A 14,109-nucleotide genomic window follows, 5' to 3' on the forward strand; every position below is an offset into this window, starting at 1 on the left:
CACACAATCACTATTTCACACTCACTTGAGTCCTAAGCTCTGTTGTGGATGCACTGACCAGATGATCCATGTAAAGCATACCCACAGCAAGTCACAGCGTACATCGTGAGAGCGCGTTCATGCTTGTAAACACACACATCGACACACTCCTCGGCCGGGGCTTGCTTTTTATTGGCTGGTCTTAACTGCTTTGTAGTATTTTTAGGCCCGTTATTCTGGGGCCTGTGCTGGCAGGCCACTTGTACAGTATTTAAGCCTCCCCACCAATGACTGGGGACCAGTGAGAACACACAGTGGAAACATCATCGGCTGACAGACCGGCAGGCATCCACCAGACATAAAGCATTCTGAAAAGAAAGGGTAAGTCGAAGCCTCAACAGCATGTAGCAACAAAAAAAGGATGTTCTGTGTAATAAGAATTTTGAGGAGTTGCCATAACGAATGTGACATAAACTCAATCATGCTTTTTTTTTTTTTTTTTTGCTAGTTGGAATTCAATTTACCCCAACATGAAGGTTGATGCACAGTTTGGGACTTTTTATTGCACTCCAAGAAATGTTGAGGTCAGGGTTAGCTGCGGTCCATTGGCCGCCGCGGCACAACTTAATGATCTGCAGAGGGACACTTGAGCAGGGCAGATGCTAGCCAGCACAGGCCTTTAGCCTGGGTCACGGCAGACGGACGGTCACTGTGCCAATGGCTTTCTCTTTGAAATAATAAGTTGTTTTTCACCAGATGAATGTGTTCCCATATGCGGCTTATTTATATCTCACAATGAACATGTTCATCGGCTAGCAGGAAGTGTCACAAGGCTTCTTTGTGCTGGAGCTGTGACACTGACTAATGGTTCTAATCTTTGGTTTCATTTATGGTTATGAATAGACTTTATCTAATTGGAGATTTATCACTGTCTTTAATGGAATGTGCTGTAGGAATAATCTCTCTGCATGCGGCATGCATTATGAGGATTAAGAGTCTTATGTGGAGGGATACCTCAGAAATGATGTTTCACATCCATTTTGTTGCCGTAAACAAACCATTTCACGCTCATGTACTTGAGCGGTTGTGTATCAGTTGATTTGTGTTGCAGCTTCGCTTTGTCAGAAATAATGGAAGATTACCAGTCAGGAAGTCTGAAAACGTCGCATTAAACCTAGCCTGGCCATTGTCTTCTCATGCAATTCCATTCACACCACAGTCTGGGCTTTCTCCCCTTCACTTGGATTCTTCCCGTAGAATCTTTACTCAGCCAATCAGCAAACAGAAAGAGTAGTTGTGAACAATGATGGTGATTTTTTTTGTGCTTTGCAATTGTAGTCTGTGTGGAGTTTTAGCAATGACAGCAGAGCAAGTGAACAAAGTTGTTCAGTTTGTTTTGGCCACACATCCAAATAATGACTTGACGTTAACAGCCGCCTCGTTCGGCTCCGCAGTTCTCTCTTTGCAGTGGAGGATGGTTGTTTACGGCGCAGGCAATTTCCGGTAAGATTCATAGCGTTGAACTGGTGCACTACATACGTCACAGACAAACGGAAGCGATTGGGTAAAGTTTCAAACCTCAACAGAGTCCACGCCTCCAGGAAGCAATTATTTCTCAACAGCTGAGAGTCCAGACACTCTGTACAAAACAAGTACTGTATAACAAGGAGCTGGTTTTTACCAGGCTACATTACACCCAATTTCTATTCATTTCACTTCTGATACTCATTTGGGCTAGTTGACCACTACAAAATACGAGAGATTATGGCTCCTAATCAAACGAGTAACATCCTTCTGGTAGGAACTATTCACTCGAGATATATAATCATTTATAGCTGGCTATGAACAGGTTTATAGAAAATTCAGTTTTCAAAGAGACAGGAAAAGGTTCCCCTGGCAGCATGATTTGCCACATGGCCGGGATTGAAAACACAGCAGCAGACAAGTCCGGTTTCGTCAAAGTTGTTCATGAAACATCCAAAGTAAAGGTACAGAGCTGACGTACCGCAGGGACAAGCACCTGCTTTAAATCCCACCTCCCTTCTCTCTTCACAGAACACCATGCCCCCATCGTAATGTCTGCCGAAGTGTCATTGCACAAGTTCTCCTTTCCATTTGCCTGCCCTGTAAGCCGTTCTTCTCAAGACAAGGTGACCCAGAAGGTACCAGTACTGGTAAAGAGCCCAAAAGTTCATAAACTTAAAGAGAACCCAACGTTAGGGGAGGAGAACCGCGTTACAGTTGTACAGGCATTTGTGAACAATGAGGACCGAGCTCTGGAGAGCACAAAACCTCCTGACGGGGGAGACACAGTTGCCGCCCGGCCCTGTGTCGGTCCAGAAGCCTCCCAGAATGCCATGGTGGCCAGGCAAAGCGTGGCAGAAAATCTGAGAGTGGAGGGCGAGGATCAACGTCCGGCAGCGAAGCGGCAGCTGTCCTCAGAGAGCGCAGCCAAGTCCATCACAGCTGTGAAAAAAAGTGCACTGAGGAAGGAGCCAAACGAACAGAAACACCTGCACCAGAAAGCACAACTGGGACAAGGAGGGGGAGTTAAAGCTGCTCTGCCAGGCAAAAGAAAGCGTCGGAAGGACCTGTTCAAGAGCTCAGAGGTCTTCCACAGGCTGGACTCCCACGTCATCAGGGCCGGAGAAGAGGTGAGGACACACCCTACTGTATCGTTACACCTGAAGAATGCCTCCCTTGTGTCCTATCCGGTTCATTATCCTTAGCAGTGCCTGGCCGTTCTCTTTCACCAGTAAAAGTAAACAGTATTACCAATTTAAAACTAGCCATTCAATAATTTAGTTCATCTACTGCAGGGAAAAAAAGGCATCAAGCAAAGCAGATCTGAGGGCAACCTTATTCATTCAAAATACATGATTCTCAGCTGTTTGAAAAAAACCCAACAAAAAACGTTTTTGATGTTGTTAGATTAGATCTGGCGTTATTGGCCCGTAGAAACTAGTTTTTCTGAACTGGATGGTTAATTTATACGTGTGTGTGTGTGTGCATGTGTGTTGTCCAGCTGAAACTAAAGCGCGTGTATGATGTGAAGACAATTGTACAAAGCGTCACACAGGGATGCAGAAACGAGCTGGAGCAACTACGCACCATCTGGGTGTGGCTGTGTAACAACATTGGTGAGTTTGCGGAACTACACAACCCTAACCTGCATCATTCTATAAAATACTAACACTTTGCGAGTGATCTGTTCTACAAGCGGGTGTCAAATCTCTTCACAGAGTACGATGTGAGCGGGTATCTTGGCCACACAGAAAAGCTGAGCTCCCCAGAGGAGGTGATAGCTGCCGGCCGCGGGGTTTGCTGTGGCTACTCCAGTCTTTGTACAGAGATGTGCAGGTGATCACAATCACTCTTGATGTCCGAAATGCTAATGCACTGAAACAAGAAGCACAAATACAACAGCAGCTATTTTTAAATTGACAGAGTGTCTGTCAAAAGTGTAGAGTGGAAACCTTCGACTCCATGGGGTAACATGTTTACTTAGTTACTTGTTTTTGAGAAACAAGTGATCCAAACGCTACTATTTCCAAACCAACAATTTGATTAAAGCTACTAATCCAAGTCACTGTTCTTTATCATTTTTATCTTTTCATTTGTAAAAAGATACAGTTGCTATTTTCTTGCATGTCGATAAGAGAGGCATTACATCTGGACAGGTCACATGTTGAACATTAATATTAATTCACGTTAATTTTACAATTCGGCCAGATTGCGTTGCGGAGGTGCTAAATGCTCTCTCCTGGTGCGTTTCAATTGAGCAGATCTAATTGCGCAAATAGAAATTACAAAAATTATGAATTACCAAATTTGCTTAATGAAAACATGCCAATTTTGACACTTTAGTTGTTTTTTTTACATTTTCTTCAAGAAATGCTTTTTAAGTTAAATTTGAAGTGTCCAGAGAAAAATTAATAACATTACTGTTAAAACTAGCCATTCAATAAAGTGAGTATTGGAAACCAGTGGTCATTTTTAGGTTTAGACAGTAGGGAGGAGGGGAAAGGGGACATGGGCTGGATGTGATTGATAAGGTAACTTGTAATCTAATTTAATCACTTTTGACATTATTAGTAAAATAACCAAGTCACTTTTTAAATGACTATTCAGTAATTAGTAGTCTGAATACTTTTTCAAGGGAACAGTGGCAATACTGGTCAAAATGAAGATGCATAGAATGCAGTGTGTTTGGACCCAGAAGCTAGGCAATAGAACAGCTTTATTACTGTTTTTTGTCCTGTTCATCTTCTTGCCACGGATAACAGGATGAATTATTTACAGCCTCGAGTTGGACACTGTTGAGTGTCCAAACCCAAGGGCCACTGAGGACATGCCAGAGAAACCTTTCCTGTCCTGGGGCTCACAGCCTTTGTGGGATCCTTGAATCTCAAAGGCAGCCACAGAAACAGGCTACCCCATTTTGTTTATGGTCATCTCCATAGCAATGCGCCTGAATCCAGCTGGATGTACCACCAGCTCTGGCAGATAACATACATTTATGAGAAAGTGTGGTGGTTCTACTATGAGATATGATGATAAAGGTTCTTTCTGAGTCAACTATAATGGAAATGTTGAACACTACCACCACCCATTAGCCAGGTCAACAATTGGTTACCATGGAGACTGAATGAAGACTAGTGGATGTTAAGCAAGTCCTTAGACGTCAAGAGATGTTAAAGTGTTCCTCAACTTGAGTGCTGTTGAATCTCCTAAAATCGGAAGGCAGAATACTTCCTCATATCCTCTGGACAAGACAAATGTACGCTTTTATTTCACAGCAGAATTTATTTTGAAACAATGTTTTAGTATACAGCAAGGATATTAGGATATTAAAGGATATTAGGTCATAATGAACAAAAGACAAGTGAAAACATGTTGTGCTTGGTCTTTGTTTACAGAGAAGTGGGCATCGAGTGCCAAGAAGTGCCAGGCCACAGTAAGGGCATCGGTTACCGTCAAGGTCATAGTTTAAAGAATGTGAAGTCGGATCACCTGTGGAACGCTGTGCTCCTGGGGGGGGAGTGGTTCCTCCTGGATGCCTGTTGGGGAGCTGGACGAGTAGATATGCAACATGAAAGCTTTGTCAAAAGGTGCAGAAAGGAAATGATCCTAAAATTAATCTATCATTGTTTAGCTGCAAACAGTACAAGTGCAGAGGAGTAATCACTAAAGTTTACCAACTTGTAGTATGTTTCTTTCTTACTGGACTTGGAGTTGAGTGCCAGACCAAACTGGTGTTTGTCCTTTTTAATCAAGGTTTGATGACTTCTATTTCCTAACTGACCCAGAGGAATTCATCGATTCACACTTCCCAGATGAGGAGAAATGGCAGCTCTTGGACAAGCCCATCTCCATTGAAGAATTTGAACAAAGGGTCTTCAAGACCTCAGCCTTCTTCACCATGGGGCTCAGTCTGATAAGTCCTCTTCACTATCATATAGTCACAGGTCTAATTTTTATTTTATTTTACAGAAGAACTTAATGCTGAATGTATGAAAGTTTTTATAGTTAAATGTACTTCTGTACTCTTCTATAAACATAATCTTCCTTTGACTTCTTACTCAGATGATGGGGAGGCAACCATATCCCTCGGTTTCTCCAAGCTGACAACGTTCACCTATGAGATCACACAGCATCAAGATCTCCTCCACTGTGGAGCTTTAGAGCAGAAAGAGTCAATCAATTCCTCCTTTGGCCTTCTAACTGTCTCTCACAGGTGTATGAAGTTGCAACTACTGCCACCTGAAAGCGACACATACGATGTCAAATTGTTTGCAAGATCTGGAAACACTACCACTCCTCTGGTTTGGGTTTGCTCCTTCACTGTTGAGTGTCCAAACCCAAGGGCCACTGAGGACATGCCAGAGAACCCTTTCCTGTCCTGGGGCCTACAGCCTTTTGCAGGATCCTTGGGTGTCATAGGCAGTTCCCAGAACAGTGAGGTTGCCGAAGTGGAAGATGGGGTCTTTGACCTAGTGTTGAAGACTTGCCGGTCTCTAACGGTGTTGTGTGAACTTGTCCATCCACAAATGGAAGGTGCTGTAGCCAGGTGCTGCCTGGCAACTCAGATTCAACCAGATACCCTCACATGTTATGTCTTGTGCCCGTTTCATGGTTTCTACCGACTTTCATTGTTTGTGCGGGACTATGACAAGACAGAAGATAAGTTCCAGAATGCTGCGAATTACCTACTGCACTGCAAAGAGAAGGTTGTTGGATTAGAAGAGTTGTTTCCTCCCAATCTGGGCTCGGCATGTGGGCCAGGAACCCGAACGGCAAAGGCAGGGCTATCAAGATTCAGCCACAACTCAGCCATTGTGAGTACCCAGCAAGGCAAGTGTAACCTCACCTTCCACAACCAGCAGGACCTTGACCTTCACTATGTTCTCAGCAAAGAGAACATAAGCTCAAATTTTCCACTTTCACGTTACGTGTTCTGCACCTACACAGACCGCAAGGTGACTGTGAGCCTCAGTCTACCCGAGGCTGGGGTGTATCGGCTAGGACTCTATGCCCGGATCACCACCGGAGGAGATTTCAGCCCGATGTGTGATTTTGTTTTAAGGAACAACTCTCCTCAGATAAGACCTCCATTCCCCTGTGTCTACTCTGCCTGGGGGAAAGGATGCGTGCTGTTTGAGCCCCGTGTAGGCCTGCTGGAGCCGCTCTCCTGGGTCCTTTTCAGGGTTCGGGTCCCTGGAGCCCTCCGGGTAAGTGTGGTGGGAGAGAGCCGAACTGACCTAAAACTGAACAAAACCAGAGTCTGGGAGGGGGAGGTTTTCAGTGGAAACAGTCTTCAGCAACTGAAACTGGCAGCTTCTTTGGGCGACTCCAGTGAGATGTCTGTTTTGATGATGTTTGATGTAAAGCAGCTTCAGCCTGAAGATGCTAATAAGGACTGACAAAACTCAGAGTCAAGAGAAAAATGTCTTCACAATGGAAATTATGACCCGACTTTAAGGTGTGAATAGGTGTGTGAGCTATGTTCCAGTGAAGCTCTACGAGACAGTGACTGACTCAAGATTATTATGGAGGTTCACTTTAGATTTATACAAGACTTCTCCAACAGTTCTAGTGCTGGTCATAAAAACTTGAAGAACCATTAGCAGTAATATTTATCTTCTGAATAACATTAACTGTCTCATAACGTGTGTGTATGTTTTACCTTTTGTTCTTTTAAAATCTGCTTCAGTTTATTGGGAACATTTTTTGTGCAGTTTGCTAGAGTTCCACTGGAGTACCGCAGTCAGACTGAGGGCTGGGCTGTTATTAGACCATTACACCAGTTTTGTTTTTTTTCCCCCCCTTTGAGAGCCAATCAGCTGCGGATTTTCTGCTCTGTTCTGACTAACTGTTGTTGTCAGATGATCCCATTTTAAATAAGCTCCGGCAGTAGATCAAATAAGCTCTATTGACTCAGGAAGCCTGTGATATTCAGTTTTCATGGTTGATTCAATGAGAACAAGATGCAAAGGCCCCGCTGCTTCAGAGGATGCAAACATACAGACCTCTACTGTTGTGCTTGACTTTCAGTATGAGGTACTTCCTGTAAGATGCTTTTTGTTATTGTTTTACTAAACATCTCCATTTCTCCCTCATCTGTCCAATATGCTTCTCACTGACCATGCCTTTGGTAAAAAAAAAAAAAATTTTAAAGTACTGAACCAGTGTAGTAGGTGATGAATGTCATTTATCTGGCATCAACCTAACTTTATGACTGAATAAAGACCAGATGCATTTCATTGTCATAATCTGCCTAAAGGTACACGTTTAAAAATGGTGCTAAGTGATGTAGTTACATCAATCAAAAATGCATTGGTGTATAGTCAGTGTGGTATGTAATGCCAAACTGCTGTTAAAAGGTATGCAATAAAAATAAATCGTGAAAATAACAGTTTTGTGCAGATTTGTATTCACAGTATTCAATGTGATGTCTTTTATTATTTCATTGTATTATTTTTTCAAATGCTCTCCTCTAAAAAGAGGCAGTATTTAGTTTATCAATCTGCGCCACCTCAACTCTTTTCTGTGCTTCCTTAACCAGAAAAAAGGTTTTTGGTGTAGGTTTGACCAATAACATTTGTGGTATTAAAATATATGGTCTAGATTCCTTAACCCCCCCCACCCCCCCAAAAAAAAACCATAAAGAAAAACCCAATAAGCCTTTACTTTAACATCAATTTGGAAGGTATGAGTCAGAGCCCAACAAAGTGACAAGCCTGAAGTGTACTCTGATATGTTCTTACAGAGCTAACACTACATTGGAAACTCAAGTTTAAATTAACAAGGTGTGAGACAATGTTCAGCATTAATGCATGATTTGTTGCCAGAATGTTGAGTTCCCTTTTCGTATTCATGTACATTTGGTAAATAAACTCTACAGTGAGCATGCGGCACGATAAGACACCGTCCATGCTGCCAGAAATAGACGAACTGAAGCTAGTAGGTTCAAGGCTGCTAATGCCACTCTGTCCGTGGCAGCAGAACACAAGTTAGCAAGTCAGTAAATACAATTTGTTGAAAGTGCTTTTTACAGACACACAGTAGTAAAGTATTGTGCAGAAGGAGAAATAAATTTGGTTAAATTAAGTCGTTATGGTAGATCATTGGTGCCAAGAAGGAAAGCCACCCCAATTTGAAGTTTGTACAGGGAAAATGTCAGCGATTCAGAGAATCAATGACCAGTAGAGAAGAGAGAGGGCAGGTTAGAATAGTTTTAGCTTGGCCATTTAGAACTTTGTAGTCGAGAAAGAAAAATAATTGTCATCTACTATCCTACTGTCTGCTGGGAGACTGTAAAGAAACGAAAATAGGAGTAATATCAACATGCTCCCTATGTTGTGTTACTAGCTGGGAAGCAGAATTATAAATGGCTTGGAGTTGTGAAAAAGATGGCTTAAGTACTCTAATAAAAAGCTCATTGCTGTATTCTGGGCATGGTGACAACAACGATTGAATGGTTTTCTTCAACACAACTTAGAAAGGCTACTTAAATGGAAGGAGCATGAATATTGATTTGATATGCACTGGAACTGTAAAAGTGAAGAAGAGCCTGACTAATTTCAGTCATACTGACATTCAAGACTAAACTATGATAGCTAGAGTAACATGTATAGCTATTAGAATCATTGTACATGGAAAGAAAAGTGGTGATTTAGAAAAATTCTAAGAGGAAAAAAAAAACGAGGAAATTTCTGAGGTTGAAAAGTCAAAAATGTGCAAGAAAGAACTCATAAATTTTCCAGAAAATTAAAAGTGAAAGGAAAGTAAAAAAAAAAAAAAAAAAAAACTGAAAATGAAATTGGGCCCAGGACTGAAACCTGTGGCACTCCAAAATTAGTCTTAAAAGTAGATTTGGACAAAGGGTTAAAAGTACAAATGGTTTGCCCTGACAGAATAAATCCTGTCAGATCATAAGGAAGAAAATATTAAAAAGCACATATAGATTAAAAAAAGAAAGAAAAAAAAAACATCGTCTCCAGCTGTGTGAAAGTGAATAAATCCAGCACACTGAGCCATTGTTGTAATGACCTGGGCTCACTCAGCAGGCTTTGGCAGACGCCAGTGGAAGTGATGAGTGTTTACATGTTGCTGTCATATAATAGCCCACAAATAGCCTCAGCTCAGCGGCTCGGTAAAAATACAACAATAGAGGGGTGGGCAGGAGAAAGAGGGGGACGGTGGAGATATGGCGAGTGTTTTAAGTGGGTTAAAGTGTAAAGGGTGGGTAGTCTTGCCCTTAGCCGCTGGGGAGTAACTGGAGGCACAGTGGTGGCAGGAGAGGGGCGCGGAAACGCTGATGTCAGAGGTCAGACATGTGGAGGACTGGATCTGCCTGGCAACAATGCAAGGACACGCAAAGGGCCCCGTCTTCCTTTCTCACACACACACACACACACACAAACGCAGGGCTCACGAAGCATTAGGAAATTGAAGGATATGTAGGGCACCATCCTCAATTTCTCTCAGCAGAATTTGGGCTGCTGCTTTCACTTAAAAAAAAAAAACATGTTACGAAAACACACACATAAAAGCTCTTACGTACACTGCTGATCTGTTTAACCCAACTTTCCCAATCCCTATCTGCCACAGATGGCGCAGATATAAGCTTTCAAAGCAGGAAGGACTCATGTTCTCTCACCAGGTGACAAATCCACAGCCGTGCTGAACTGGCTGGGAGCGCTGCTGCCACTGGGAACAACCTGTAGGCTTTCAAATTCAGTCCACCACATGCAGCGATGAGGGATAAGAGAAGACCTTCTGGCATATAAATATCTTTATTAGTTATGTGGTGCAATAAATACAACAGTCAATTTAGAAAAGCATCAGTCACAGGAGAAAAAACTGAAGTTACAGTAGTTTTGTGCAAACGCAAGTCGCTTTAGCTCACTTTCCTCGCGAACCCTTCGAATAAAATCTGGAAGTCAGTTTGGCACTTTTAAAAGTTACTTTGCTTCTCATCACAATAGAGAACAAGAAATTGTTTGTTTTTTTTAGTCTTAGCAGCTTGTAAAAGTTGAAAAAGAAATTAGCCCTTTATTTTAAATATAGATATTATCCCGCCGTCATGACATCAAATAACCGCTGACTTCCATCATGACTGTTCCTTAAAATCTATAACAGCATGTTTTGGGGGTTTTTTTTGCAACCAGTCTGTGTGTGGCTACACATCAAATATTCCAAGCACAATTTCACCTCCGTACGCCTCAGTAGCACTCAAGTTTGGTCGTACAAATATGGAATCTTAGGTAAGTTAATCACATTACACCTGAGCAAAGTCCTTTCATTTCCTGGGAGGACTGTAAGGACGTGAAGCCTGTGATTTTCTTTTAACCTTACCAGGACAGAACAGTCTAAACAATTAGCATCAATGTTCCCTTTAGGCTACTAAAATATTCTGGGAGGTAAAAATCCATTTTTAAGCTGCCTTTTCCCAAAATGTGCAAAAATACCATAAAAATATCCATCTTGTGAACAAGTGGGCACATGCCAAGCTGCTGTAGAGTTTTAAAGGGATAGTTCAGATTTTCTGTTTTATGAAGTTACTTTCAGTTATAGAGGCGGTTGTGGCATTAATGGTGCCCCGGGAGGTGAGATTTGACCAATTCCTTCCCCCAGAAAACTATTTCTGTTTGAAATGATAAATTAAGAAATGGCAAAAAATGTGGGCACATTAAAAAGTGTCATTTAAAAGACATGCAATCAGTGTAGAACACAACCTAAATTTGACAAATTTTATATAAGTTTTCATACTTAGTTTACGTTAGTTCTAATGCCAAAAAAAATCATAGGTTGAAAAAACATTAATGAATCAAATTGTTTTAAATACTTGAGTGTAGGATAATATAGTTCAAGTTTGGTCAGTTCATTAGAATTTTTTTCATTATAAGCCAGAGGACCAAATGCAATTCAGAGTCCTTACAGACAATGAAACAGCCATTTAATTTAGTGCCTATGTAAGGTTTTAAATCAGATACTAGTTTATATATATATATATATATATATATATATATATATATATATATATATATATATATATATATATATATATATATATATATATATATATATATAGTTTGGGAGACAATTGGGCAGATTGCTACATTAGCCTGACATTAGCTTAATAACATCAATGTTGTCGACCTGAGAAACCTGGATCAATTAAATAATACCCTCTTGTGAAAAAGTAGGAGGTTAATATTAGGTAGTGTTATATTCCACATGTAAAGTCAGTTTGAGTTGCCAAAATGAGCTAAAACAGGAGTCCTTCAGATTAGCCATTAGCCTGCCATCCGTTTAGCTAAGGAAGCTAACACTGATAACTTCTCAGATCTCACTAAAAAATCTTAACTATCCCTCTAAAGCCAATCTTTAAAAGTAGAAAATACATTTTAAAAACATTTTCTCAAACTGTAGTTACAAGGAGATCGCAATTCCTCCCCACCTTATAGAACCAATTGACACCAAACTTCGTTTTTGTCCTATAACTTCAGCTACAACACACACGACAAAAACAAAGGAGCGCTCAGTTAGCCGAAGAGCTGTGAAGCAGTCACCGGTTGGAGGCTTGTGGAGGGCTCAGTTGGGCTCCCAATTCTCAATAAACAGGGATCACCCGATTTTTTAATTGTCTTTATTTCTTTTGCTGGAGATTTTCGCAAGTTCGAAAAGAACACCTGATTTTTACCCCAAGCCTGCCAGCAGCCTCGCTGTGTGACTTCGCCCACTTTCGCCCTCCGGCTTTGTAAATAAAACACACCGCTTTAAAGAGCGACTCCATGGATTCCTTTCACCAACACTGTTGAAGGACAGGTTCTTGCCTGACAGCGCCTCCTTTCCCCGTCACGGGGAGAAGGATGAAGCTCTGAAAGCAGCTTTAATCTCTGCTTTTCTTAGCTGTAGCCAAGGCACCGCTGGATCAGAGAAACCTGACGTCTCACAACTGATCAGATTCTCGTCAGTTTCTCTTTTTTTCTGTTTTTGTGCGCGCGCGCGCTTTTCTACAAAAGATTTGCATCCTTTACTTTTGCTGGAGCTTGTGCGCGAGGAAACCTTTTTGTTCAATTCACAGTCTTACAAAAATACTATTTGTTGCTTTGAGGTAAATTCAAATTCTTCGCAGATATGTAAAATAAACGTGATTTTTTTTTTTTTTTGCTTCATTGTACCGGTTTGGTGAAAGGTATTTAAAAAAAACAAAAAACAAAAACAAAATCTGAATATATGTATTGTAATATTCAAATGACATCTCGACATGCAAATCTACACACAAGAGTTGTGATAGTGCTCATGTATAAATGAGTCTATATATCCGTTAGTGGAAATGTTGTTTAAATATCACTAACGTGTAGCAGAACCCCTGTCTCTTTAAGGACTGACTGGGGTCTCGGGCTCCCTGCCGTTTGATCCACAGCCGGGTTCAAAGGTCTGCCAACGGCTTCCCATGCATCTGCCTCCCAACCACCTCGCTGTCAATCAAGGTAACTCTCTGCAGTATTACATAAGCTCACAACTATGACAACTGTTGCTCAAAACAGACAGCCTCACGGAGTGCACCGTTGAAACGTTCAAGCGGGGATCCAGCTGAAACGCAAGTTATCCTTTTGTCACCAAAGGATTAAGGTTCTACATAATCCTGTACCATTTCTGATATAGCTCCGTAATCTGTTGGAATTTTGTCCCATCCGTTGTGAGCTGAGGTAATACTTTTTGTTTTGTTTTTTTTTCCCCCCAGTGGTATTTAATTGCAACAAAGCCCTCGATTTTGCCACGCGAGCAGTGGCGGCAGCAAAGAACAGAAAACCAGCCGAAGGGAGCTGGAGAATTCAGCAGCTCATTCGTTTCATCTTCGTCCTTAAAGAGGCGTCTGAGGAGGACATATAAAAACACACTGAGGAATTGCACTTTTATCAAGTAGAGGATAGTTAAGAGAAGAAATATGAAACGAGCTCCTCTTCATGTGAATTTTTGGTAGATAATGGTGACGTTTAGCTGCTTTTCTGTAGTCTACATAACTTGACACAAGGATATGGCTTCTACAGACCAGAGTGCACTTTAAGGAGAGAAATCATGGGGCCAGCAGGGTCACGTTGACTTTTAGCTTGCGATATTAATAACGTTTTGCTCAGTTGACAGGTTTACATACACATTTGTACGAAAGCTTCACCAAATGATATCACTTCACAATGGAAGACGTAATTTAATCCAACTTGACGTCCAGAGGCTGCTTTTGTTAGCCACCTGACTAAAAGGTGCAGTCTGCTTATTACATTGCTAACCCCATTTTGAATGTATGCCTTTAAATCTTCCGATGCTATCGGAAGCAGAGATGCACCGAGAAATCGGTAGTTGATCGTGATCTGTTAGACTCAAGAATCTTTTCCCAGTTAGTGATAGATGTACTGTTAGTACTGCTCAGAGTGGATGCTGTTACTGAGTGGAGAAGGGTTAAAGTTACCTATTTTCACTAACTGTGAAGTCTTAAAGTCAAATTAATGTAAAAAAGAAAAAGTTCGTTTAAATGGACTGTATTTCTTACAGCTTGCTAACATTTGGGTTGTTTGTTCAGTCTGTGAGAGAGCAAAAGGCTCAACAGATAACGGGAAGGCT

The 14,109-nt window shown here is 41.4% G+C and overlaps 1 protein-coding gene across 1 annotated transcript; it reads left to right on the top strand.

Moving 5' to 3' along the window:
- Positions 1 to 266: 266 nt before the first annotated feature.
- On the top strand, positions 267 to 7,894 carry ky (kyphoscoliosis peptidase). Its single transcript, XM_005816074.2, has 7 exons — positions 267 to 360; positions 2,035 to 2,633; positions 3,005 to 3,119; positions 3,222 to 3,339; positions 4,899 to 5,090; positions 5,257 to 5,447; positions 5,566 to 7,894. The coding sequence occupies exons 2-7, from the start codon at positions 2,055 to 2,057 to the stop codon at positions 6,900 to 6,902; spliced, it is 2,532 nt and encodes an 843-aa protein (XP_005816131.1). The 5' UTR covers positions 267 to 360; positions 2,035 to 2,054; the 3' UTR covers positions 6,903 to 7,894.
- The last annotated feature ends 6,215 nt before the right edge of the window (positions 7,895 to 14,109 follow it).

This window comes from Xiphophorus maculatus, chromosome 19 (assembly GCF_002775205.1).
Source record: "Xiphophorus maculatus strain JP 163 A chromosome 19, X_maculatus-5.0-male, whole genome shotgun sequence".
Lineage (NCBI taxonomy): Eukaryota > Metazoa > Chordata > Actinopteri > Cyprinodontiformes > Poeciliidae > Xiphophorus > Xiphophorus maculatus.